Raw genomic sequence first — 27,952 nt, forward strand, 5'->3', positions numbered from 1 at the left:
GAAGTTCTAAAATTTCTTTAATCCTGAAAGCCAGTACCCATCCAAGGTCCACAGATACACAAAGAAAAAGTTACACCAGAGAATGGAATGTTATGAGAAAATTGCTACCGTTTGCTCAGATTTCTCAAAGAATGAAGGAGATGGAGGATGGACAGAAGAGAACATTGTAACTGGTAGATGGAATTGAGGGGAGGATACCAGCTGAGGTCCCAGGATGTCTAGGACCAATGAGGAAGACTCATTTTTTTTTCCGGCTATGATGTCTATCTTAACACACAGATGCTACCTCAGGGTAGCATAGTCAGGTGGCAGGACTGGTGCAGAAGGACCAGGGCCAAGCTGGTCTGAGGAGGCACTCGAGTGACAGGAGAATCAAGAGGGCAGTGACGAGTCCGTGGCTTCCACCCAGACTGCCTAGGCTGTCTGGCTGGGAGCCCAGTAGCGGCTTCGGAACTTTCGGAGCAGCAAGAAGATGGTTATCACCAGGAAGTCAAAGATCAGCTCAACCATCTCCACCACAGAAAGCACTGAAGAGCCAAACCACAGGCTCCACTGACTGCCCAGGTTTGACAGGAGGGTGACCATCTGCAAAGGGGAGGGACATGAAGGAAGTCATGATAGGAAGGTACTTCCCTGAGCTCAGAGCAAAGATCATGGAAGCTGACCAAGGTGACAATTTTCACCAAATGATTAAAGAAATTGTAAGGGAACTTAGAAATCATCTGGTCTAAACCCCTCATTTTATAGTTGAGTAAACTGGGGACTAGAAAGGAGTAACATGCCTAAGGTCACACTAGTTGTAAGTAGCAAAGTCAGAATTCAAACCCGGGTCCTCTGACTCCAGATCCAAGGCTCTTTCTACTCAGCCATATCAACTCCTCTCATATTTTTATTCATCCATTATAAAAATATACTCCAACCCCAGTTCCAAACACAGCTCTGCTATGTCCTAAACTCCATGGCCCCTCCCCCATGGTCCCTAACACCTATCCTCTCCCCCGCCCCCAGGGTCCCTGGACCTTGGCCCTTCCTCCCCAATGTCCCCAACCCATTCTCAGACTCTTAGGGCTAGAAGGGACTCTGGAGATCAGCTAGTTTACATATGAAGAAACTGAGATCTTTGGCTCCTCTCTCCCAGGATCCTAACCTCTGTTCCTCCTTTCCTGTGTTCCCAAGGTCAGTCCACCGATCCTCAGTGCCTCCAATATCTGGCCCTTTCCTTACAGGATCTCCAACCTCATGCTGCCATGGCACTTTGCAAATTCTAATCCCCCTTTCCTAACCTCCCTTAGATGGATCCCCTTTGTCCCGTGACCTTCAAGAGCCCTCTCATCTCTCCACACTCCCCTTTCCACATACCACCCCTGCTCCTCCCCCAACCCCAACCTGTCATTATCCCCTTCTGCCCTAGGCCCTATCCTGTAAGCCCATCCCTTTCCAGGCCACCAAGATCCCTTCAATCAGCTGCCAAGCTGCTCCTCCCCCAATCCCATTGTCCAGCACCCCAGAGGGGACACACCGAAACAGATGGAGACTCTGAGTTGGTTTTATAGTTCAGCTCTTTGAAGAAGATATTGACTTTGGCAACACCACTACATGAAGAGGAGGAAAAAAACAAAGTTAGGTGACTGACTCTCTTCAGATGCCCACAGATCCTCCCCCATCAAATACCAAAGCCTGTATCCTCTTACAAAATGTTGGAGCAAGGGACTCAGAGATCATCAACTCCTTGGTCCCTCCCCAACCCATTACAGAGATGAGGAATAAAAACAGTAATAGTTGACATTCATAAAATGTTTTAAGATTTATAAAGGATTTTACTCCCCACCCCCTTTCTTTCCCCAGTTTTTGGATCTCCCCTCCCCAAGACAGGTCTCTTATCCTGAGGCCTGAGGTCTGGGGCCAGGTGACAAAATACCTTTTGGAGCTGATGGTGTAATTATTCTGAATTGACAACATCTGGAACACCCAGTCCTGAGAAAAATGGAATCATCCAAGGTCACTTTCATTTTCTCTCTTTCTCTCCCTCCCTCTCTCTCTCAGTCTCTCTCTGTCTCTCTCCACATACACTCTCTCTCTCTCTCTCTCTCTTTCTCTCTCTCTCTCTCTCTCTCTCTCTCTCTCTCTATATATATATATATATATATATATATATATATATATATATATGTATGTATATTTGCACACACTTTCACACATTTAGATACATTCCCACTCAAACAATGAGATACAAACATTCACACATGCACAGGGTACCCATGCTAACACACATATACAGGCAGGCACACACGTCTCTAACCCACTTCCTCTCATGCCTTCACACTCCCGTTTTACCTGAGATGTTGCAGAGGGCCAGCGGGAATAGCCAGCAGACAACTCGTAACTGGTTACACTATGGATAAAGGAGGAGGGTGAGTGAAAAAGGATGGAAAATTACTCCAGCATCTTTCCACTTCACTCCACATATAGAGACCATCAGAGCCCCAAATTCCTCCCTAACAGCTTTCCTGGCTGGGAGCAGCTCAGCTGGAGACCTCATACTTTCCAGCCGAAAGGCTACACTGATTTTTGTTCCTAAAGAAGAGGTGACACTTACAAACAGGGCTTACGACACTTCGCGAAACACCCTAGGTTATCAGAGGCGAAGGCATCCTGGAGCTTATAATAGCAGTAACCTGAGGAGCCAAGAAAAGAGAAAGTTATATATATCCTGGGATCATTCCCCTGTGTCAAGACTGAATGACCCATTCCCTATCCTAGGCTGATGGAAGCCTCTCCTTTTGGAGAAAAATCTAGGAAACTTCTTTTGGTACAAACCCTCCTCTTAAGGTAGCTCCTAGTTCATTCCTTTGTCTGGTACCAAAAAACACCGAGAACTCTGTTCAGCAATGTGACCAAAAGCAAACAATTTCTCTGGGCCTCAGTTTCTTCATCTGTAAAATGAAGGGATTGGACTGGATGATCTTAAGGTACATCCTGACTTTAAATCCTATAATCCTATAACTAGCCTACCTGCCTTCCTGTTTCCCTCCTTAGATGCTACTACCCATTCTTCCAATTATAGTTTCTTTTTCAAATTTAATTTTTTTAAAAAATAACAAGCATTTATTTTTTCTCCCTCCCATTTTACCCCACCACTGAACCAAAAAAGGGAGGGAGGGAGGGAGGGAGGAAGGAAGGGAGGAAAGGAGGAAGGGATGGAAGAAGGAGGGAAGAGAGGGAGGAAGAAAGGAAGGAAAGAAGAAAGACAGATAGATACACATATACATACACATACATACATACATACAGATAGATAGATAGATAGATAGATAGATAGATAGATAGATAGATAGATAGATATAGTCAAAGCAAAGCAAATTCCCACATTGACCACGTCCAAAAATTATGTCTCATTTTGTATCTTGAGTCCTTCCCTACTCTGTAAGGAGGTGGAAAGTATGTTTGCTTAGCCATCCTCTGGAATCATGGCTGATCATCGCATTAATCAGAGTTCTTAAGTCTTCCAAAGTTCCAACTATAGTTTGTCTTCTACTGGGCCCCCTGTGAAATGAGAACCCAACCTCCTAGTGTCTACCCTGCCCTCCTATCCTTGAAGCAAGTACACAAGCATCTCTTAGATTTTCTAACAGATTTTCTACAAATAAACTAGCAAAAGTAAAAAAAATAACAAGTAGAAAGTTGCAAAGATACACAAAATCTTAAAAGTCTGCCAATCAAAAATTGTCCCTCGTGGTCACTGGCCGGGAGCTAGACTGCATCCTTTCTAGTTTCTACCTTCTATTTCTATTTCTATCAGCACACCATAGTCTTCATCCTTATTGTTCATTCACAGAATTACATGATGTCAGAGCTGCAAGCAACCGTCCAGGCCATCTTGTGCAACCCCATGCCTAAGAAAAGATCACTTCTGTTATCCACACTCTGCTGAAAGACCTCTGATAAGCTAGAACCCACTTGGACAGCTCTCATTGTTGAGTTTCTCTGTATCACACCAAAATCTGCCCTTTGCTCTTAGGTCCATTCTCAGGAGCCAACAAAAGTCTAATCCTTTCACATGACCATTCTTCAAATACTTGAAGCCATTTTTCATGCGCTTGAATAACTCTTCTCCTCTTAAAGCTAAACATCCCCAGTTCCTTCAACTGATCTTGTAGTACGGGCCTGTTGTAGCAACACTAATTTTCTTATCTCCTTCCTAATAAAAGGTTGTATGACATATCCCAAATGTGGCCAGACTAGGACAGAGTGTATATAGCAGAACTACCACCTTCTTCATTGTGAAAACTGTGCTTCTCTTAACATAGCCTAAGATAGCATGAGTTTGTTTGATTCCTGTGTTACACTGAGTTTGTAGCTCATTAAAACCCCAGACCTTTTTCACAGGAACAACTGTCCAACCATGACCCCTGCCTCCTGTACTTGTGAAGTTGATTTTTTTTCATTTGTCTCTCTTAAATTTCAGTCAGACCATAATTCTAGAGCTTGTGGAGATCTTTTGGATACTGATTATTTATCATCCAATGTATTAGATATTGCTCCCAGCTTCATGTCATCAAATCTGACAAATCTGCTTCATCCAAATTGATAAGAAAATGTTGAACAAGACAGGACCAAAGCAGATCCCTGGGGCACACCACTAGAGACTTTCCTCCATACTAACATCAGGCTATTTGTGATTTCTCCACAGGTCTAGTTATTCAACTGATCCCAGATTCACCTCACTGTAAGCTATCCTTGGTTATTTCTTTAGACTCCCCTTAAGAATTCTCCAAAGAAGGGCATTTCTCATACTCTTTCAATCTTCTAGTCTTATATAGTTTTCAGTAAGACATCAGTATCTAGAAAGAGCTAGGTAGTGTAGTGGATAGAGTGCTAGGCCTGGACTCAGGAAGACCTGAATTCAAATCTAGTTTTAGATGCTAGCTATGTGACCTTGGGCAAATCATTTAATCTCAGTTTTCTCAACTGTAAAATGTAGATAATAATAACACCTACCTCCCAGGGTTGTTGTAAGGATCCAATGATATAAAATTTGTAAAGTGCTTAACACAGTGCCTGACACATAGTAGGTGCTATATAAATGCTAGCTATCATCATCATCGTTATATAACCTAAATCCCTCCTGCTATCAGTTGTCAGAACCACCCTTAGGTGTTACATCCTCCAGGTAATGTCCAACCCTTCAAATACTCAATAGGCCTCCATCACTCAACCTGCTTCTAGGTTCAGTTGCCATAGTTACTCTCTACTTCCTAAGAATCAGTTTCCCATCCTTCATTTTTGTTTGTTTCAGGGTTTTTTTTAAATTATTCTCCCCAGGATCTATCCCCTCCATCCTCTATGTTTCATTCCTCATTCATCCTCTCCACTTACATGGCTACCACCCTGGGTCAGGACTTCATCACTGCTCCCCTCTCCCATCCCAATTACCTCCTAGTTTGTTTGACTCTCAGCCCATAATTCTCCCCCATCTCAATAATCCTCTACATAGCAGCCTCAGGTATGAGTCTGACTATGTCACTCTTCTATTTGAGAAGTTTCAGCAGCTCCCTATTGCCATGACATTAAAAGAAAAACTTGGGGCAGCTAGGTGGCACAGTGGATAGAGTGCAGGCCCTGGAGTCAGGAGGACCTGAGTTCAAATCCAGCCTCAGACACATAATATTCGCTAGCTATGTGATCCTGGGCAAGTCACTTAACCCCATTGCCTAACCAAAAAAAGAAAAACTCCTTTTTGGAGGACATTGAAAGCCTTTCACAATTTAACTTAACTCCTTTCCCAAGTTTATTAATATATTTTATTATTATATTAATATATTTTATATATATCATATTAATGTATTGTTATATTAATTATATTGTATTATTATATTATATGTTACATTATTATATTAACACATTGTATTATCATATGGTATATGGTACAGTATGGTACAGTATGGTATGGTATATTATATGGTATTATTGTCATATTATTACATTAATATATTATATTATATTATATCCTCTTCATGAGCTCTGCATGCTAGCAACACTGGCCTACTTTCTGTTCCGTCTATATCACATTACTCCTCCCATCTCCATGTGTTTTCACAGGCTGCCCCCACCCCCACCCCCAAGCTGGCAATGTATGCGCTCCTCACTTCCACTCCTTAGAATCACTAGCTTGCTTCAAGTTCAATTTAAGTGCCACTTTCTATGCTAAGCTTTCCTTGATCCTTCAACTACTAGTGATTCTCTCCCATGAGAACACACTGTTTCACTTGACTGAGTATAACCTCCTTTTTGAGTGAGCATTGTTTTGTTTTAGTCTTTGGTTCTCCAGTGCACCTGGCACAAAGTATGCACTCAATAATTCTTGGTTACTAATGGACTGATGAGGTCCAATAGTGGGGAGAAGAAGAAGAAGAGGAAGAAGAATGGGAAGGAGAAGAGGAGGAGGGGGAAGGAAAAGGAGGAGGAGAAGGAGGAGAAGGAGAAGGAGGAGAAGGAGAAGGAGAAGGAGAAGGAGAAGGAGAAGGAGAAGGAGAAGGAGAAGGAGAAGGAGAAGGAGGAGGAGAAGGAGGAGAAGGAGAAGAAGGAGAAGGAGAAGAAGGAGAAGAAGAAGAAGAAGAAGAAGAAGAAGAAGAAGAAGAAGAAGAAGAAGAAGAAGAAGGAAGGAGAAGGAGAAGAAGGAAAGGAGGAAGAGGAGGAGGAGGAGGAGGAGGAAAGAAAGAAAGAAATACCTACCCAAAGGGAGATAACATCAAACAAAGGAATAAGATCTCAATAGGGCAGAGCAATGGATTGAATTTACTAAAATAAAATTTCAAAATTAATAGGGATAAATGCACACTCCTGTACTTGGGTTCAAAAGACCAACTATATAAGTATAGGATGGGAGAAGCATAGCCAGACAACACTGCTGATGGGAACGATCTAGGGGTTTTCATTGACTTCCTGTTTAATATAAGTCAATGCTATAATAGTATCATATAGCATATCTCTCATCATATAATTAGCTAAAGCTACTTAAGCTGTATTAAGAGAGGCATAGTGTTCAGAGGGGGTAATAATAGTCCCTCTGTGCTCTGCCCTGGTCAGACATCTGGAGCCCAGTGTCCAGTTCTGATTTCTTCCTAAGGATGACAATCAGGATGGTGAGGGGGACACTATGTTGTAAAGGGATTAGTTGAAGGAGCTGGTGATATTCAGCCTGGAGAAGACACATCAAGAACATGATAACTGTCTTTAAGTATTCAAAAGGCCATCATCTGGGAGAATTGCAGACCTGTTCTGCTTTGCCTCAGAGGGCAGAACTAGGAGCAATAGGAAATGCTGCAGAGATGGATTTGAGCTCGAAAGCTGCCCAAAAATGGAATGAGCTATGGGTCCTTCCCCTTCGCTGGAGGATTTCAAGTGGAAGATGGATGACCAGGGCTGCCATTTGCAATGTGTCTTGTGACCTTGATTGCGTAAGTCACAACTTCTTGGAGCCTCAGTTTTGTCTTTATTAGCACAGTCCCTGGCACATATTAAGTGCTTAATTAACACTTGTCAACTCTGACAAAAGTGGACTAAATGACCTCTAAAGCTGCCTAGGGCTCTAATATTCTATGAGATTATATAGGAGATGCCTGCTGAATTGCAAGTTAGATTTGAGGATCTCTGAGTTCCTAACAACCCTTACATTCTTTCAGACTCAAACAGAAACCAAGAGAGAAACCTAGATAGAGCATCAGAGATCGGGAGGAAAACAGAATCAAAAACAGAGATCTAGAAAGAGAAACAATAAACCAGAGACAGAACACGTGATTGAGAAAAGAGAAAGATCATAAACACAGAGAGACCACAGCAGAGACTCAAAGAAAGAACAAGACAGAGCCAAACACAAAGAAATAGGGGAAAATGCCAAGACAAAAGTTATGCAAGTAAGTGAGAGACAGGGGACCAAAGGGGAGGGACAAGATGTCAAGGAACAGGGAGAGGCAAAAGGGAATGGAGGGGGTGCCAAGGGAAGATATCCCTATGGGAGCCCTGTGCTAAAGCCAGAAAGTGGACAAGTGGCTCACCCCAGTCTGTGTGCTTCTTATAGTCACAAAACTCCACTTCATCGGGCTTTGGGTAGGACATGTATGCACACCCACACTTCCGGATCATGTTTTCCTGGAAGCAGGAGTGGACACACACCTTGGGGAGAAAGGGAGTGCAGAGGGAGAGGAGCTCAGACTGTGGACTACAACCCTCCCCTAGTGATAACCCCACTAGGATACTCCAAGGAGAAGAGGAGAGGAAGGAAAGGGCAAACAGTCCTCCGCACCATGTACCCCCCCACACTTCATCATAATCTGGGGAAGGGGAGGGTAGCTCTGGCTACTGAGTCTTGAACTGACCTGGAAGATGTGAGGAGGATAGGTGAGGGGAATCATCAAACTGGGACCTCACCTGCTGTGTATACTTGGAAGAATAGAAGTTCTTGACTTTGACGTCGCTGCTGCCATTGTTGGTACAATCCCCATAGTCACCGCCAAGTCGGTCCAGGGTTTCCTGTCCACCCCACCCAAACCCAGAAAGGTCTAAGTCAAAACAATTAGCCTTTCCCCTACCCCAGTGCTCAATTCTCCCTGGCTGGATCCTCAGGGCTCACACTTAAATCTACCAGCCCCCACAATCCCGTGATAACTAACAAATTCTCATGTTTTTCAGTGGCCTTCCCAATATCCAGCTCCCTATACTTCTCAGGTCCTCCAGAGCCTTTCTTCCCTCCCAGTCTCCAAGCACCAATAGTTACACCATTTGCATCTGATCATCAGAATGCCCCTTAATGCCAGTCCCTAATCCCTAGGATAACCATGTCCCTGATGCCTGCTCCTCAGGATCCCCAACTCCTAGTAGACCCCACATTCCATATACTCATTCTATAGGAATCCTACACGCCAACTTACTCGTAATTTGTCATTGAGGAGACACAATTCTTCCCCCTCCCCTCTGTGCTCCAGCACCAAGAGTTATTGCTGAGTTCCTTCTCAGCCATCTTGCTACCAACTATGCCCTTCGTATCTCTGAGAACCTTCCTCCCTCTTCTTTCTATATTCCTCCCATCCCACACCCAAGTCTCTAGACATAGTGCCCATGCCTTTCTCATGCTGATAGATGTCTCCACTCCTGGTCGAATATTGAAGCCACCATCATCCATGAATGCTGGTTCATCTTGCCCATGCACCATCACCCTGGCCCCTGTCACTGTGGACAGCAGTGGAATGAAGTCGTTTCTTTCTGTTCGTAGTGTCAGGGACAGACCTTGAAGGGTTGGCAAGGCAAGAAGGAATTTAAGAAAAGGAGAATGACTAAGGGGAAGGAAGTCATCCCTGCCTCATTCCAATCTTTTCCAGCTTCCCAGAATTTAAGAGAATAAGGTCAGGAAGAACTGGGATCAGGAGGTTCACAGGATTTGTGAACCATTGCCACAGACACTCAGGCAATAATACCAATCAGTAAGAACAATTAGAACCAGATTTTATCAGTTTTGTGATGAATATTGGCATATAACTCAAAGGAAAGAGGGAAAAATCCAAGATGGCACCCTTCTGGAATGGACTGGACTTGCTATGGAACTGCAACTAAGGGAAAAGGAAATCCAGCTGAGGAAACCTGGCATATGGACTGGGGAAAACAGGAGAAGATGTGAGGAATAGGAGTAGCTGAATAGAAGAATGGAGAGAAGGCCTAGGGAAGAGTCTCTTACCGTTATTGATTCCAGGTGTAGAAGACATCCAGAGGTTGGAGTCATTCTTGCCATTGAAGGTGTAACAGTTTCCATAGATGGGGTGATGAAACTGGGAATAATTCCTTAGCAGTGGAAGAGAACAGGGTTAGAGGAGGAAGAGGGGAGCCAGGGAAAGGAAATGGGAATTGGGCTGAGTCCAGTCTCCTCTGGACTCCTGTAGTACCTACTGTCTGGTACTTGACAACTTGGTATTTGACAACTCACAGTCAATTCAATTGAACAAACAATTGGGTTGATTCACTCTGCTAAGCAACAGCAAAACAAAGGAACAAGACATGATCCCAACCCTCCCGGAGTTTACAATCTAGCTGGAGTGAAGATATGGAATAAGTATATTTTAGAACATAAGTGCCAATGAAAGACACAAAGTGGCATTTGGGGGAAAAAAATCATTTCCAGCAACTAAAAACTTTCTCCTTGTTAGTTAACTTTACAAGCAGGCAGTATTATATACTCCATCAGATTATAAATTCTCTGAGAGAAGGCACCCAGCACAGCCTCTGCACATAGTTCCTGCTCCCAAACCAGTTTTTGAATGAGAGAGATTCAGGAAAGAGCAGGAAGAGAGAGTCTCCTCAAGGAAAAGAAAAGGGTTGGTAAAAGAGAGATTAAGCATGGTGGGGAGGGGACCATTGACTAAAAGGCCCCTGACCATCCCCTCTCAATAAGGACCCTTGGAGCTCTGTTGTTCCACAACAATCCAAAGTATCATTGTCATCAATAATGTTTCTCTAACTGGAAAAACCATCCCCACCACCACCACCACCACCACCAAGTCTGGTTGTAGAGAGTTGATAGGGATGAGGGAAATCCTACACAGACCAAGGCTGCAGGAGTCAGTATACCTATATGTCAATGATTTATAGACTGGGAGCAGGAAGGCAGGATTGTGTGTTGGAAATAACTCTAGGCTGGGAATCAGTAGACCTGAGTTCTGAATACTGATTCTACCACTAACTAGCTATGTGGCCTTGGACAAATGCTTTATCTCCTCCAGACCTAAATTTCCTCATCTGTTAACATGAGAAAATTGGACTACTTAATCTCTGAATTCTCTCTGACTTCTAATTTTAGCATCATCCTAGGGTGAACTCATCTCTTCCACACCCTTCCTCCCAGGCTCTCCCAAAGATCAGATCCTAAATGTTAAGTTATAGATAAACTATGAACTATTAGGAAGGAAAGAGTCCATGATGGGAGGAAGAAGGGTAAGAAGAAAGAGCTTCAGAACTATTCAAGTTCAGGAGATGAGAGGAGGATTAGAGACTGGGGAAAGTCAGAGAAAAGCTGAGGGATCAGGGAAGTATGGGCTGATCAAGTCCCAGGTGCTCTGAATGCCACACCCTCCCAGGTGGCAAGATCTGTCCTTAAACAAACACCAGCTTAAAGCTAGAAAAGAAAACATGGTTTGGAAAAGTGGGGGAAATGGGAAGAAAAGGTGTCACAGGACAACTAGGAGGCCAGAGCCTTGCTGCTTTCTTGCAAGGCTTAGCTACCCAGTATGATATATGCCAGATGCTACCTTAGAAGAGCTCGTCCTAGGGATTTGGAGAGGGTGAAAGTGATCATGTGAGGACCCCTCTATTGAAGAAGATTTAGGAGAAGGTTGAATTAGTATGAGCAGATCATAGAAGCTTAAGAGTTGGAAAGGACCTCAGAGATTATCTAGTATATCCCCTACCTATAACATTCCTTGCAAGAATGACTTCTGTTGTAGACCAGAATACTGGCAGAGTTAAAGAAGTCTGAACTAAACAGCAATCTTAGACACACACACACACACACACACACACACACAACATCCCTAGCCTACACTATTGCGAGCAAAGAAACTATGGTTCAAACCTGGAGTAGAGTGAGCTACCTTTCCCCCAGGTGGACTGATCTGAGATCTAGCTCTGGGCCGCTGGAGCAAAAATAATAAAAAGTGATTTTTTAGAACTTTGGTAGGAGCTGAGACCACCATTTGGGGAACATTTCTTGGAGATTGCTCTAAAGCTCCTTGCCTATTGCTTTTATTTCCTGAACTGCTTTTAACTGCCTTGAAAACTATTTTTACCCTGGAATACTGGAATTTTTTTTCCCTTTTTTAAAAATTAATTAATTAATTTTAGTTTTCAGCATTCACTTCCATAAGCTTTTGAGTTTTAAATTTTCTCGCCCTTCCTCTTTGCCTCCCTCCCCAATATGGCGTGCAATCTGATATAGGCTGTACATATACATGGAATGGTTTTTAATAAAAGGATTGTTCATTTGTACTCTCAGGCTCTGAGGAATTTGTTGCACCAGATGCCAGACTGCGGCTTGGTCTACTTCTTTCTGAGCCCCTCCAGTGAGCAGGAACACACCACATCCCAAGGAGGTCACACCATTTGGGGACAGCTATAACTGTTAGGAAGTTCTTCCTTACATGGAGCCAAAATCTACCTCTCTGAAACTTCCACCCACTAGTCCTAGCTCAGCCCGATGAATCTTTGCAGAATGTCTAACCCTTCTTCCACACTAGCCCTTTGATAGTGTTTAAAGTATGTGCAGAAATCAATTGACACCCCTCAAAAAAAATGCCTTCTCCTCACCAGTCCCATTTCCCTCAATTTATACAGCACGGCCATCTTCCTCTGGACATATTCGGGCTCATCTGTAACCCCACCCCCAACTCCCAAAGCTAACATAACACTATGGATACGGTCTGGTCTGACCAGGACCAATGATCAGGACCAATTTACAACAATGCTAGCCACCTCCCCCATTCTAAACCTTATACTGTTCTTAATGCAACTTAAGAGGACACAGAGGGGAGGAGAAGGGGTAGTTGGGGGCAGGGAACAAGATACAGAGCAGGTCTCCCACCCACCCATAACTTTTTGCCCACAAACTTTCCCTTTTTAAACCCCCTCAGAAATTAAGTAGCTGCTAGAACCTCTCTGGGATCTATGTAGAATCAGGAAATAAGATCAACTTAGGAGCTAAACAGATGGACAGGCAAAGAGAGAGAAGTCCACATTTCTGGCAGAGAAAGCCTTAAGCTCATCAAATATAGAACTCCAGCTCCAACCCCAATTCCCTACAGATTACAATCACCATCACACAACCCAGTGCTCAGACACAATCATAGGATTCAGAGTTAAAAGGGATTTTTATGCAGATAGTAATGAGACTGCTTAAGGTCATCCATTTAGTAAGAAGAAAAGCAAGGGTGCAAGCTTAGGCCCTATTGCTCTAAATCTACAAAGGTTGGGGAAGCAGCAAGTTATCATGGCACCTGGGAGTGAATGGGGAGTACTCAAGGGGAAAAAAAGTCAGCCCCAGGGAAAAAGGAAGAGGGTCAAAGTGGAAGTGGACAGGAACTCACCCTTCGTTGCAGGAGGCCTGGTTGAAGCGACAGGCAAAGATGAAATTACCCAATGCAGCCTCATTCAGATCTTGGGAGTCCAGACGAGCTAGGATGTTGATAAAATGAAAGCGATACCACTCTCGGACAGCATCCACCCCTGAAGAATAGGTCTGGTAGAAGCAGTCTGATTTGTTCTTGTTACACTGAGACACAGGTACCAGAGAAGGGTTAGAAGAAGGGCAGAAGAGAGGTAGAAAAAGAAAAAAAGGCGGGTGCACTCAGGGACCAGGTAGGAAGTCCTTGGGTCTGAGACACCAGAATGCTAATTAAAGAGATCGGGTAACCGGCGGTGGGGAGAGAAGGAAGAGGGAACAGAAAGAGAAGCCCGTGGGAGAAGCTCTGAGCCAGAAAATGGGGAAGAGAATTAGTAGATCAGCTTAGGTGGCAGTGAAAGAGAGCATTTCATAGGAACAATGGGGCTAAGGAAAGTCTGCAGGGGTGGGGAACCTGCAGCCTCGAGGCCACAGTGGTCCTCGGTGGGGCCTTTCGACCAAGTCCAAGTTTTACAGAACAAATCCTTTTATTAAGGGGATTTGTTCTATGAGGTTTGGATTCAGTCAAAGGGCCAAACTTGAGGACCTAGAGGGCTACATGTGGCCTCGAGGCTGAAGGTTCCCCACCCCTGGTTAGAGTATAGGTGAAAGGAAATAATAATAGTTACTACTTATTATATTTAATTGGTATAACCCTTTTTTATTATTCAAAGTTCTTTCTCATTTATTAGATCACTTTTATTTCACGATATTCTAATTAAGTGGGGCAAAGAAGAAATGGGTTCTTTTTCCTACTTATAAATCAGGAAGGTCCCAAGAGGTTGTTGTTGCTATCGTTAATAATAAGCATTCGTATAACACTTTGAGGTTTGCAAAGTGCTTTACAAATATCTTACTTGATCCTCACAATCACTCTGGGAGGTAGGTGCTATTATAATTCCCCACTTTACAGTGAGAAAACTGAGGTAAACAAAGGTTATCTGACTAACCAAGCTTCTCATAGTTAGTTAAGTATCTGAGGGTTTGAACTCAGATCTTCCTAACTCTATGTCCAGTCCTCTAAACACTGTTCTACATAGCTACTGCCATTTGTTCAAAGTCATAGTGAAATGCTGTCAAAGTCAAGAATAGAGCTCAGTTTGGAGCGATTTCCTCTAGACCAAATGCCTGAAATGTGTGGTCACTGGTACTTCCCAAAGTCACTGATGGTGGTGACTATCACTCTCTCCTTTGTGTACTTTTTTCTTTCTTTTCCTCTTATTCTTCTCTTTCTACCCTTTCTCATAGGTTTGTTGCTTTGTCCCCTTCCTGAACCTGACTTCAGGTGTCCAGGGCAGAGAAAATGGCTGCCCCTGGTGTATAGTTCTCTAGAAAGGTCCACCACCTTGGACTTGGGCTGGGCCCAAAACCACACCAAAGTGGTTTCAGAAGGTCTGTGAGCTTTGATAGGAAAAGAATCACATCTTTATTTCAATATAATTGGTTTCCTTTTAATCCTATGTATTTAGTTAATGAAATTAAAAACATAATTCTGAGAAAGACAGTCTGGAGGCTTTACCAGACCGAACGCCAGAGACTCATGACACCCAAAAGCTGAAGAACCCCTACATTCAAGTCCATTGTTTCTTTATAAGGTGATTTTCCAAAGCAGATTTAAACCCATAACTCAAAGAGCCAAATGAATATTTTACAAGCTGTAACTACACCACCAGTTATTCACACAGGAAAAGGCAGCACGGATTTTGTTTTTTAACCAGCAGTTGGTGGGGTAGAAGGGTCAGGGAGGAGACCCTAGCATCTGGTAGACTATGGTGTTGATTGAGGAGGTCAGGAAGCCAGGAGAGCAGAGAGAAGAGAGAAAAGAAGGAGAGAAAGATCCCGTCACCAGACTAAAAACATTTGAAACTAAACTTAGAGTAGATGAAACCAAAGGAGTAGATAGGAGATGCAAGTGTGAGCAATTAAGGCGGAAGCAGTACCAAGAAGCAGAATCCTAAGTGGTCATTTTTGCAACTAGAGCAAGCAGCATGAACTGTATGGAGTGGAGGAGCTGGGAGGAGCCCAAGGCTGCTGCTGGGAAGCAGATGGGGATGGGACTAGGAGGAGCTTACCTTGGTTGTAGCTATCTTGGGGAGAAAGACCCTGGCACACTGGGAAGCCTCTGCTGAGAAGGCCATCCAAAAGTAGGAAGACTTGGGATGGAGCTGGATGCAAGCTCACCTAAGTTGTAGGAAGCTCCTATGGCTCCTATTAACTAATAATTCTTGCTAACAAAATGCTTAGTTGTCCATTCCTACATTGCCAAAGGACTACAAATTCTGTCAGCACTCTCTAAATTCTAGCACCCGGAAACAAAGTCCTGACCACCATACCTCGTTACAATCCCACCAATAACAGTGGGCTGGGAAAGCCTATTCGTTCTTCAAGGGACAGCTCAACTGTCTTTTTATTTCTCTAATGGGACAAATTATGTTCTGTAAGTTATTTGTGTATGCATCTTGCATTCCTCTTAGGAATACAAATTATATTCTGCCTTGTATAAGCTCATGTGTCTTAGGTCATTTGGTCATGATCTAAGGAACACTTCAATCCCCAAATGGTTCAATGTCCTTCAAATGCTCTGATACGGTAAGGGTCCTGAGTTTTATATTCATTTTTGTATATCCTGCAGCATTCAGTACAATGTCTTTCATATAATATATGCTCAATCAACCTTTATTAGATAAATTAAAAAATGAGTGACTGGGTAGGACCAGGAGATTGGACCTCACCAAGGAAAGAGATTGGAATAGGGAGTTGGGGGGTAGAAGGGGCAAATGGACCTGGAAATGGGTGTAGCCAGAGGAGGAGATGAAGACAAGAGTCTGAGCAGGGTCTTACCAAGATAAAGCCAATCTTCCAGTCGTTCTTATCCACTTGAGGGTTGTTCTCTTGGACACCAGAGGCTCGGTGATGGTGGAAGGGGTGGGGGTCCTGAATCTTAACTAAAGGATAGGGTAGGGTGTTCAGGAGCTCGCGTCGGACCCGAGCCTTGTTGGAGGAGCTATGTGATGAGTTGTACTTGTAAAGGTTAAAAAGCGTCTGTTCTGTGATGCGATCCAGATCTTCCAGCTCCTCTTGGATCTTAGAGTACCTGGAAAAGACATAAGTTTCTTATGGAAGGCCTGTCAAGAGACTACCAATCTCTCACAAAAAAAAGGGGGGGGAGAGGATTGTGCAGGGCAGCTAGGTGGCACAGGCATAGAGCACTAGCCCTGGAGTCAGAAGAACCTGAGTTCAAACCCAGCCTCAGACACTGAACACTTACTAACTTCGCGACCCTGGACAAGTCACTTAACACTAATTGCCTCGCAAAAGAAAAAAAAAAAGACTACCAATGTTCCAAGGAAAGACAGGAAGTAAGTGGGAAGTGTCTCTCTGCTCATATTTACATGAATAGAGGTGATTCCCCTATTCTCAGAATCATGGAATGTTACAACTGGAAAGGAATGCAAGAATCATTTGGCCCCCAGGGGTTCTTATCCTTATCTAAGGGGTTTGTGGAAAGATTTCAGAGGTACTTGAACTTGGATGAGAAAAAAAAATTACATCTTTATTTTCACTAACCTCCAGCTGAAATTTATCATTTCCTTTGATTATAAATTCAGCTAACAATTTTGTAGAAGTCAAAAAAGTTAAGAATCTCTAATCTAGTCCAAAGCTCTTATTTTATAGATGAAGAAACTGAGGCCCAGAGAGGTCCGGTGACTGCCAAAATCAGTGAGCTAGTAAGTGTTCAGATCCTGGATTTTGAACTCAACTATTCTTTTTCCAGTTCCATAAATTGTACTTTATGGTCCTCATGTTACCCCCAAAGTTTTCACACTGGGGGCAGGAGAGAATGGGGAAGAGGGAAGAAGGCAGAAGGGAAGCATGAAAGGTATATGTGTTTTCTAGGGATTGGAATATGGAAGCTGGTAAATTTTGTAATTAGTCAACCAACAACATTTATTGAACAGCTGTTTACTGAGAAAATCTATCTGACTCCCTCCCACTGACAGCTTGATTTCTCTAAATAGGAAACAATGAGTTCGGTAGTAGGCTATTAGCCCAGTGGTGTGTAGAGAAACATTTTCCTTTTCCTTCACTTTTTCTGGGGCCAAGACAGAGATCCACAGGGGCCCCTGAGTCCCTGAACACTTTCCTATCATAAAACCACTCTCTCTACACTAAGGTTGTCTAAGCCTGAATATCTCATTTCAACAGTTTGTTGGGGTACTTAGGGTGAAGGCTCTATTACTCCTATAACCCTAAAGAGAGAGCTAAAGTATTATATAAGTGTCATTAATTTATTATCAAAGGACTTCCTGTGACCCCATCACATCTGACAGCCCTGACCATTGCACCGCAGCTCTATCATCTGTAGGTGATAGGGATTTAGACCATGATCTGAATGACTTAATCCTTTCAGCTTGTGCTGCCCTAGTTGGTGAGTGTCTCTCTCTACATCTAAGCTGGTTCCAGCTCATATTTGAAGTATTCCATGCTTCTGGACATCCAAGCTGCAGTCTGCTTATCTCCTCTCCCTCTTTTGCCCTGGATTTTTTTTAGCCCTAGAATCACAATCAAGTCAATATCCCTACTGCTACTGGAAGTGGTGGGTAGATCTATTCTCCTTTTCAAACCAAAACATCCCTCCCAGGGCACCACTTCTGTGTGCGTGTGTGTGTGTGTGTGTGTGTGTGTGTGTGTGTGTGTGTGTGTGTGTGTGTGTTTCACTTATTAGAATATTATACACTGAGAAAGATAGAAGGCAAAAGGAAAAGGGGATGGCAGAGGACGAGACGGATAGATAGTGTCATGGAAACAACGAACATGAACTTGGACAGACTTTAAGAGGTAGTAGGGGACAGAGAGGCCTGGTGTGCTATGGTTCATGGGGTCCCGATGAGTCAGACATGACTGAACAGCTGAACAACAGCAACGCGCTTCCTTCAGGACACGGTCAATCTCATTTTTGTAGATGTCTTTCTATGTAGATGTAGGATTTGTGCTCAGGCACACCATGATATCTCCAAAAAAGTCTTGTTTGATGTCTTGTTTTAACAGTTTATATTTTAAAACAAAGTCTAGTCACTAATTTTTTAAATTAAATTTCTTTAGTTAAAATTTGTTTCCTTAGTTTGATGGGAAAAAGGTCCATTCAATAATATTCACCTTTCAAAAAAGCAAATAAAATTCCCTTTTCTCACATGTATATATTCACTACTGAATCCTCATAGTCATTCACACTTGGCTCATTGTATATATTTTACATCTATTTAATATATTCCTGTCTCTTCTGCTAGACTGTGAAAATGGTGAAAACAATCTGTTTATAAAGGAGACCTGCAATTTTATCCACTGACTGCTGCTTCCTTGCTGCCTGTAATCCTGCCCAGCTCCTCTTTCTAGATACACTCTCCTCCCACTTCTCAGACCAATCCCTCTCTGTCCCCTTTGCGGAATCACCATCCATGTCCAACCCCCTAGATGTGAATACACTGCTCGGCTCTGTCCCAAAGTTTCTACTCTTCTTTCTCTACATTCTTCCTCTACCTGATCCTATCAACTCACATGTGTTCATCTCTATGCCATTTACTCCCACATCTACATATCCAGGCTTCATCTTTCTTCTGACCTCCAGTCTCACATCTCATACTCTTACTGGACATATTCACGATGAGATCTCATGAGCATCTCAAACTCAACATGTCCAAAATACAGTTTATTCTCTTTCTCCCTGAACCTGCCTGACTCCTTGTGTAACCTCCCCTCCCTCATATCTAATCTGTTGCTAAATCATACTGATTCTGCTACATTTCTCACATTTGTCTGCTTTTCTATACTTGACACCACAACCACCCTGGTTCAAGCCCTTAGCTCTTCTCAATCTGTATTATTACAACAGTCTTTCAATTGCCCTCCCTGCCTCTAAACTCTCTTCCCTAAGTTCGTACAGCTATCAAATTTATATTCCTAAAGTTCAGGTCTGACAATGTTGTTCCCCAGCTAAAGAGGTTTCAGTGGCTCCCTATTGCATCTAGGTTGTTGTGTTTGTCCTTCGTTCCTGAAAAAGGACCATGACATCAGGAAGACGATGACATGACTTACAATTGACTTTGATTTGAGTGAGGGAGGGCTGTGCAAAGTCACCAGCCTCTCTTTTTGCTTAGCAACAACCTCTCAAAGACCAAGCCTTAAACCCAATTCACTCTGGAGCTCATAGATTGGACAACAGGTCCCGGCCCAAGTGCTTCTTAATGGTTATTTTTTTGGGTCCTCCTTGCTCAGAATGAATGTAAATAGAAACTGTTTCTCTTTTGGTGAGCAACCCAGATGATCTCCCCCTCCCAGTTTGATTTCTTTCTTTTCTTTTTCTTTTTCTTTTTTTTATTATTAAAAGGGCTATCCTTTGACTCACTCTTTAAAGAGGCCTATTCACTGAATGGGTGTCACCTCAAAGTGAGAACTTGAGAAGACCTTAGCTGACAAAGGCCAGGGTGGAATGGCCCTGCATGCAAGGCCAGCTCCAGTTGTCCTGATCTATGGCCACTGGACCCAGATGGCCCTGGAGGAGAAAGTGAGGCTGGGGATTTTGCACAGCCCTCTCTCACTCAAATCAAAGTCAATTGCAAGTCATGTCATCGTCTCCCTGATGTCACAGCCCTCTTCCAGAACAAAGGACAAGCACAATTGCATCTAGGCAAAAATATAAACCCCAGTTCATAGCCTCCACTTCTTCCTTCACAGCCTGGCTTAGATCTGTCTTTCCAGGCAAATTATGTATTACTGCCCTCTTCTTATGTTTCCATCAAACTGGCCTCTTTGCTATTAATGTTCCATCTCCCTTTACTCTGCCTTGGCATTGGGTGTGTCCCATGCTCTCCTTTTTCAGTTTGGCCTCTTAGAACCATTAGCTCAAGTCCCTTTTCTTATAGAGGCCTTTATTGATTTCTCTAGTTCTTTGTGTACCCCTTTCTCTCAAAAAATTACTTTATATTTTTTAAATGTTTTATATTCACTTATCTGCATCTGGGTTATTATGTCTCACCTCTCTCTAGCAGAAAGTAAGCTCCCTGAGAGTGGGGGCTGTTTCGTTCTTATCTTTGTATCCTCAGGGTCTATCCCATTCCCTAGAAGACATATAGGTATTTCATCAATTCTTATTGGATTGAATTGAAGAAAGAGAAGAATATGGAGTTTGAAGAAGAGTGGGAAAAATTTTAAGTAGCACCAATAGGAAATATGATAGGAAGTCAATAAGAAATGACTTTCTACTTGCCCCGGTGGGAAACTAAATGAAGTCAAAGAACATGAAGCAGCAGATCTAATCAAACAACATGCCTTCCCTCACTTTCTCTGGCACTGAGCAGAAGTGTGATATTGGAGGGCAGCTAGGTGGCACAGTGGATAGAGCACTGGCACTGGAATTAGGAAGACCTGAGTTCAAATCTGACCTCAGACACATAATACTTCCTAGCTGTGTGACTCTGGGCAAGTCACTTAACTCCAATTGCCCTCACTAAAAAAAAAAAAAAGTATGGTATTGGGACTGGAGAAACTGAGTGGTGATTATGAGGTCTCCTGTGCTAGGAGGCTGGTGTGACGGTCACCAGAGATGAGGAGGTTGAGGCCAAGGCATTAGAAGGGTCATCCACATGGATGCTGAAGTCACTGATAAGAATGTCAGGGAGGAGATGGGGAAGACTAGTCAGCAGATGTTAAAGTTCTGGAGGAAGGTAGGAAAGTACTCTGAAAGGTATAAATGACAGTAACAAGGATGAAAAGGAGCTAGTATGTAAATGAATGATGTAGACTCCAAAGGAAAAGAGACTGGTGAATGATGGTGAGTTGGTCTTGAAGTAGCAACGTAAAACATGGAATTCCATGTGACAGGGAGGGCAGGCATCAGGTCCTATTTATCTTTATATCCCCTATAGCATGTTTGTTGATGTTTCAGTCATGTCAACTCTTCCCGACCCCATTTGAAGATTTCTTGGCAAAGATACTGTAGTAGTTTATTTCCTTCTCCAGTTCATTTTAGAGATGAGGAAACTGAGGCAAACAGGATTAAATGACTTGCCCAGGGTCACCTGGCTAGTAAATGTCTGAGGCCAGATTTGAACTAAGAAAGATAGTCTTCCTAACTCCAGACCCAATACTCCATCCACTGCACCATCTAGCTGCATTCACTGAGTATTTATTGACTGAAATGAATGAATGAGACTGCCTGCCCGTCCCATTGTTGAGCAGTTCTGGATGTTAATTCTTTTTTATAAGACTGACTGCTGCCATCTTGTCTGAAAAATACTTTTAAGGGGGAGGGGGGAGTTCAGCAAAACTAACTGACTGACTTTATATACAATATTTCACACTTATAATTCCCTTTCCCCAACCTCTTCAGAGAAGTGGGGAATTGCTTCTTTTGGGCTAACTATGGCCATTGCAATTTTGCAGCATGAATGAGCAAGCATAGGACCAAAAAGAAGAGATGAAAAAATTCACTTCCCTCCTTTCTTCAAAGAGGTGGAAGGAATATGGATGTAGCATATTGAATATGCTGTTGGACTCTGTTAATGTATTGGTTAGTTGTGCCAAAATGATTTTTTTCTTTTTTTTATGCTTTGTTACAAGTGACGACTTGATGGGGAGGAGAAGGGACATAAGAAATAATATTTTGTAAAGTTGTTTTGTAAAAACAAAAAGTATCAATAAAAAAATTTAATTTTTAAAAAAGAAAACTCTTTTTGTTGTTGCACTAAAAATTCACTTCCCTATAGTTTCCACCTAATTAATTTCCTCAGAGCAATACCCAATTTCATCTATGGGGAGGAGAAAGAAAGAATGCTAGAAGGAAAAGAAGATGGCTTGGGGAAATTATTGAACAGAGGATCCACATCACACAATTGAAGGGATTAACAGAATTGTAAATAGAATGGAGGAGGCCTTCAGACATGGAGGGCTGAGCTCAAGAGATAATACTGGAAGACATTGACTAACAGGGTAATCATTGACTTTGCAGCAACCAGGGGAGGTGGATGGTGCAATATTATAATACCTATCTTGCAGATTAAGAAACTGAGTGAAATGATTTGTCCCTGGTCACAGTAAATGTCAGAATTAAGATTTGCCTGCAGGTCTTCTGACTCTATCCATGTGCAACTCTTTTGCATGTTATTTATCAAGGGAAGTTGTGGAATGGTGTACTGTGCGGTAGAGGTTCAATCTAGGTAAGCTCTAAGGTCCCTTCTCACTTTGATATACTATGATTCTTCTCCCTATCCTGATTCATCCCCTAGCAAAGTTACAGTGACCATAATTCTTGAACCAAGTACACATTGTCTGACAAAGGATAACTCTTTTGCAAAGCTTCTACTTTTTCCCCCTGAAAATTAATCCAGGCTCAGAATATCCAGGACATACAGTGACTATAAGCATAAGGCCCTGCATAGGTTGGTGGGTGTCCAAATTGTGACACTCGGTGACTAGAAAGATTCTCCATCTCTTTATGATTTTTTCTCTTTAGGAGTCTTTCTGTGGTTGCCCTGATATTCAGTCCAGTCCTCAACTCCTGACTCCCATTGCCTGAACCTCTCTGCCATTCTCTCTCTCTCTCTCTCTCCAGTGAAAGTGGTACTATGAACTCTCTTGGCATCCCATTCCATTGCCTTAAGGCTCCTCAACTTCTTCCTTCAATTTACCCTAAGGCTCTCTGACAGCTCAGGAGTAATTTCCTTTTGCTCTGATTTCAATGGAAAAGTTTGTCAGGGACCCAAAAAATGTGCTAAAATAATTTCCTCCCCAATCTTCAGTCTTCCCTTCTCCAAGCTAAAGGATTAAAACTCCTGCCTCTTTTAGCTATACAGTTTTCCCCTATTTCCATCAACTTCCTGAATTACCTCATCTCCTTTCCCAGTTCTCCAAGCCCAAGGCAGAGGCAAGGGGAGGATTTATTTGGAATTCATTGAGAGGACAGATTCTGCATGCCCATACACACACAGTTATGTGCTCCAACTCCTCACCCTCCTTATCTTCATATTCCATCCATTACCACATCCTACTCCTTCTGTCCCAGTGGTATCACCCATTTCTCCCTCCCTCTCTTGCTCCTTCCACTAAACTCTGATTCAGGTCCAGGTCATCACCCATATAACCTGTCTAAACTTGCCCCTCCCTACTCTGCCTGTCTCTCTCAACCTACGAGTCAGGCCATGATGCCATCATGTTCTCCTCCTCTGCCACAGTTGTCTTCTCCTTCTCTCCCTCACCCTCTCCCTTCCCAGACTCTCCTCCACTCTATCTCCCTAATCTAAGCCTCTACTCATCTCCAAGAGCCTCCACTGCAATCTGACTGGTTTCATCGTTCTCCAAGAACATTTGCCCTGTTCTGGTTTGGGGGACACCACTCCCCTAGTCTGGAATGACTTTCCCTCCCTCTCCCCTTTCCACCTTTCCCAAGCTTGCCAGTTTTTCAAGTGCCAGTCCAAATTTCACTTCCTTTGTGAAGCTGTTTTGTACTTTCCCAGCCCATAAAGGTCTCTCAGGTAGCACTTAAGTACTTCTATTCTGAAACCTACATATTGTTATTTAATTTTTTATGTGAATGTTTTGATTCCCCAGTGAGGTGGTAACTTCCTTGAGGGCAAAAGCCCAAAACTTCTTTGTGCTTTCACCCACCCCCACCTAGCAGAGTACACAATAAATCAAGTATTCTCTAGAATTGATTGGTCAGGGCCTCTTTCATTTACTTGTTGGTGACAAACTCTGGCACACAACACCTCCTCCCAATTTCTCTCCTTCTCTTGCTGCAGGCCAAGCGATCCTCCAAACTAGGTGTGCCTTCGAGGCTAACTGGCTTAACTGAAGTCCATTTGGCCAAATTCCCAGCGTGAGCCAGGTACACCACTCCATCTCCCCACCCCACAAACCAAGTGTTAAGGACTCCAGGCTCAGGGAAGCGTGGCTTGGGCAATTTAGGAACAAAAAAGGCAAAGGGTTGGGATAGTAAGAGGAGACCACCCTGGAACTATCAAAGAGAGAGGAAACAGAAACTAAGCAAACGCACTTAGGGACAGGAGGTGCCATAGTGGATAGAGCACCATGCCTAGATTCAGGAAGATGAATCTTCTGGCCTCAGACACTTACTAGCTGTGTGACCCTAGGCAAGTCACTTAGCCCTGTTTGCCTCAGTTTCCTCATCTGTAAAATGAGCCAGAGAAATGGCCAGACCCTTCCAGTATCTTTGGCAAGAAAACTCCAAATGGGGTCACAAAGAGTTGGACATGACTGAACAGCAACAAAAGGACCTAGATGTTGGGGGGAGCTAAGAGGGGAGGAAAGGACATGGTCCTAGAGGAAATCTTGTCACACATGAGCAAATATGATGTTGTATAAATTACATAAGCGTAATTCTAAATGGCACTTATTAAGTATACCTTCCTCTACATGCCTCTCCATCCATCCCTTCATCTCCAGAGGCCCATGCCTCCCACTCTAAGTAACAAATGGAGGTTAGTCAAGAACACATCAGACCTGGACCCTATTCTACAGTTCATTGCTGTTCTTTTCAGTCATTTCCAACTCTTCATGAGCCCATATGGGGTTTTCTTGGCAAAGATACTAGAGTGATTTGCCATTTACTTCTCCAGCTCATTTTACAGATGAGGAAACAGGGTAAAGTGACTTGCCCAGGGTCACACAGCTGATAAGTGTCGCTTTGAACTCAGTCTGGTGGCTCTATTCACTGCACCACCTAGCTGCCCCCACTACAATCCATTAACCTCCTGTGAACTTGCTGGAAAACATACGGGAAGACCTCCATCCTCCACATCCATCTACCAGGATAGCCACTTACCTGCCCATGAAAATTCCCCACCCTCAGACATACATCCACCCCCAGTATAGATATAGCTATGTATAGACATAGATGCATATACACACCCCAAAATAAAACCACATATAGACACAAGATAGTATTCTTCTGGAGGGCTGGGACCCTGTCTTTCCACAAATAAATGGCAGGCATTCAAAATATATTTGCTGAATGAGTTAATATAAATGTATATGTATACACATACACAACACCTTCATCTCCTGCCTACCTTCTGTTGTTCCTTTCAGACTTCAAGTCAAAAACTGGCAATGGGAGATAATGGAACTCAAAAAGTTTGAAAAAAAAACCCTGGGTCCCAAGGATGCACATATCAGAGGGAATGAAAGGGTCATGGGGGAAAGGGAGCCAGGGAGACGGAAGGGTCAGTGAGAAGGCAGAATCTGAAGCGGATGAAGGGGATCAAATAAGATTACTATCATATGAAAAGGGACAGAGGAGCCAAGAGAGAAAGAGGAAGACATAGGAAGAACTTCCTCCAGACTAAAGGGTCCAGACCTCTGGTCTGGGAAGCAACACTGTAAGTCTTTACAGAGTAATACTATAAATTGGGATCAGCCACTTCCAAGTCAATCCTATAGCATGGGCATTTGGGCCAGGCAGGCTTTAAGAAAGATGCTTTCTTGCTCTCCCATTCACCCTTGACTATTTACCTTCCTTTCCCTTTTCTTCCTCTCTTCCACCAGTGGGCTCACTAATTGCTTTGCAGTCCCAACTCCACCCACTTTTACTGTCCTCTAAAGAAAACCACTCCCCAAAGGAGGAAGATAGGCCAGCTTCTGCCAGTCACCACCACCTACCTCCAGTTCCTACCACCCTTTCCCATATCAGTTTCTCTCTTTTGAGGTTAGAGAGACTCTCCTTCTCTCTTCCTGGTTTGGGGGGTGAGGGGAGGAACAGGTGTGTGACAGAGTTTCTATACCCTGTTCAATCTTGCATGCACATTTACATAGTGCTTTAAGGTTTAGGGAATACAACAAGTATATGTGGTAGGGAATTCAAGCCTTTTTACAGATGAGGATACTGAGGCTCAGAGAGGTTAAATGACTTGTCCAAGGTTACACAGCTAATGAGCATCAGAGCCAACATTTGAACCCAGGAACTCTGACTGCTAACCAGAACAGGTTGCAAGGAGAGTCAGAGTAATAGGTATATGGTAGGCAGGGCTTGGCTCAGGCTGAGACTGGGGTCTGTCTAAATGTTGAGTTCTGCCTGACATCTGTCACTCCACTTGGGAATCAGGATTTATTAATGGCAGAGGGGGTCCCTCTGCCTGATGGGATGAAAACACTGTGATTTAACAAGCGAGAGGAAGGGCCGACTGACCTGTATGGGTTGAGAGTGCAGACAGTGACTGCCGGGAAGACGAGCTTGTCAGAATTGAGGTTGATGTTGAGACTAACCGGGTAGCTGAAATATTGCCCAAACAGCAGGCCAAATTGCCAGTACATCATACCGAAGGTACAGAGCCACAACACAGCCCAGAAGGCTGTCTTCATTCGGTTGTGCTTGGAGCAAACCAGTCGGATGGCACCATGGATGGTGGTATTGTTGCAGAAAAACTGGAAGAGCTCTCGGTAGGAACGGTGGAACTCAATCAGGCCTTCTTTTTCCTCCTCCTGGGAGCCTCCTGGCTCGGAGTGCTGCCCCTCATGCTCAACTTTTTCCTCCTTCATGGGGCCTTGGATTAGAAGTAGATAATGTGAGTCAAGGCTAGGCTATTGACTTGCCTATCTCCATTATCATCAACCTAAACTCTTCTTTTCCTTTCCCCAGGCTGGGAGTGGGGCCAAACCTCCTGGAGTGGGGGGGAGGGGGGGGCAGGAGAGAGGACAATCCCACTCCTCTCCACCTACCCACCCTTCCCTGCTTTTCCTCTGGAACCAGCTAATTTGCTGGTTTGGGCGGGTTAGTGCCGGTCCTAGAGTATCTCTGTCTTCCTTCTCTGTCAGCTGTTTTCTGCTCTTTAGAGTGAGCGCTTTTCTAAAGCTCTCTGACTAATTTTTAGTTTCTCACTTTTGTCCCAGGTTCTCCTGTTTCTATACTACTCATTCCAGAAGGTCTTTCTCTATTATTTTTTCCTGTCTCTTTCACTCCAGGTTAATCTGTCTCTATCTCTCTGTTTCTGTCCCTCTGCCTATCTGTCTCTTGCTCACTGTTTGTCTCTTTGCATCTCTTCCTTTCTCTCTCTCTTTCTCTCTCTGTCTCTTCCTCCTTCTCCCTCCACCCCACTTTACTCTGTCATATCTCCACCTCTTCCTCTGTCTCTGTGTTACCCACTCAGGCTTTGTCTCAGCTCAGCTTTCTCGAGCCTCAGGGACTGTGAGTTCCAGGAGGTCTGAGTTGTCTCCTGCTCCCTACTCCCAAGCCGTAGTTAGCCAGGGACTGGTTTCTTTCCAGTTGAATCTGGCAGCTGGGTCTCTCCTCCCCCTCACCTGACAGGTGCAGTGGCCTGGCCAGCCAGCCCGCCCAGGATGGAAGTGACAGAAGCCTTATTAGCATCTCAATTAAAGGTGAGCCGGGCAGGGGGGGAGGAGCAGAGGAGGAGCTTGGGCTGGTGGGGAGGAAGGTGGGCACGGAATAGACAGCCCAAAGAACTGAACACTGTAAGAGAAGCCTGGGGGACACCAAGAGAGTCTGGGGGTAGGGACAGTGAGATGAGTGGACCACCGGGAAGAAAAGATAAGCACAGGCAAAAAAGAGACAGAGATAAAAAGAAAGGCAGAGAAAAAGAAGATGAACAGAACAGGAGCTTTGAATTGAGGGTGGCCAGGGACAGAGAAAGTAAATGGGGATAAGAGACATATAATAGCATCATAGGATTTAGAGCTGGAAGAGACTTCATCAATTATATCATAGAAGCCCTTCATTACATCTTCAAAACA

General features: G+C 43.6%; 1 protein-coding gene across 3 annotated transcripts; it reads right to left on the reverse strand.

Moving 5' to 3' along the window:
• SCNN1A (sodium channel epithelial 1 subunit alpha) lies at positions 1 to 27,930 on the reverse strand. 3 transcript variants are annotated; one of them, XM_020994342.2, is made up of 13 exons: positions 27,503 to 27,930; positions 26,394 to 26,748; positions 16,037 to 16,289; positions 13,122 to 13,306; positions 9,728 to 9,831; positions 9,119 to 9,282; positions 8,428 to 8,529; positions 8,055 to 8,172; positions 2,597 to 2,675; positions 2,335 to 2,392; positions 1,919 to 1,974; positions 1,520 to 1,592; positions 1 to 585 (listed from the first exon to the last, which is right to left on the reverse strand). In XM_020994342.2, the coding sequence occupies exons 1-13, from the start codon at positions 27,870 to 27,872 to the stop codon at positions 415 to 417; spliced, it is 2,088 nt and encodes a 695-aa protein (XP_020850001.2). In that variant the 5' UTR covers positions 27,873 to 27,930; the 3' UTR covers positions 1 to 414. The 3 variants fall into 3 exon arrangements, with proteins under 3 accessions (XP_020850001.2, XP_020850002.1, XP_020850003.1); XM_020994343.2 differs by lacking the exon at positions 27,503 to 27,930 and adding an exon at positions 27,348 to 27,469; XM_020994344.2 differs by lacking the exon at positions 27,503 to 27,930 and adding an exon at positions 27,344 to 27,469.
• Between the last annotated feature and the right edge of the window lie 22 nt (positions 27,931 to 27,952).

The sequence above is a fragment of the Phascolarctos cinereus genome, unplaced genomic scaffold, assembly GCF_003287225.1.
Source record: "Phascolarctos cinereus isolate Bilbo 61053 unplaced genomic scaffold, phaCin_HiC Scaffold_1;HRSCAF=81, whole genome shotgun sequence".
In the NCBI taxonomy this organism is placed as follows: Eukaryota; Metazoa; Chordata; class Mammalia; order Diprotodontia; family Phascolarctidae; genus Phascolarctos; species Phascolarctos cinereus.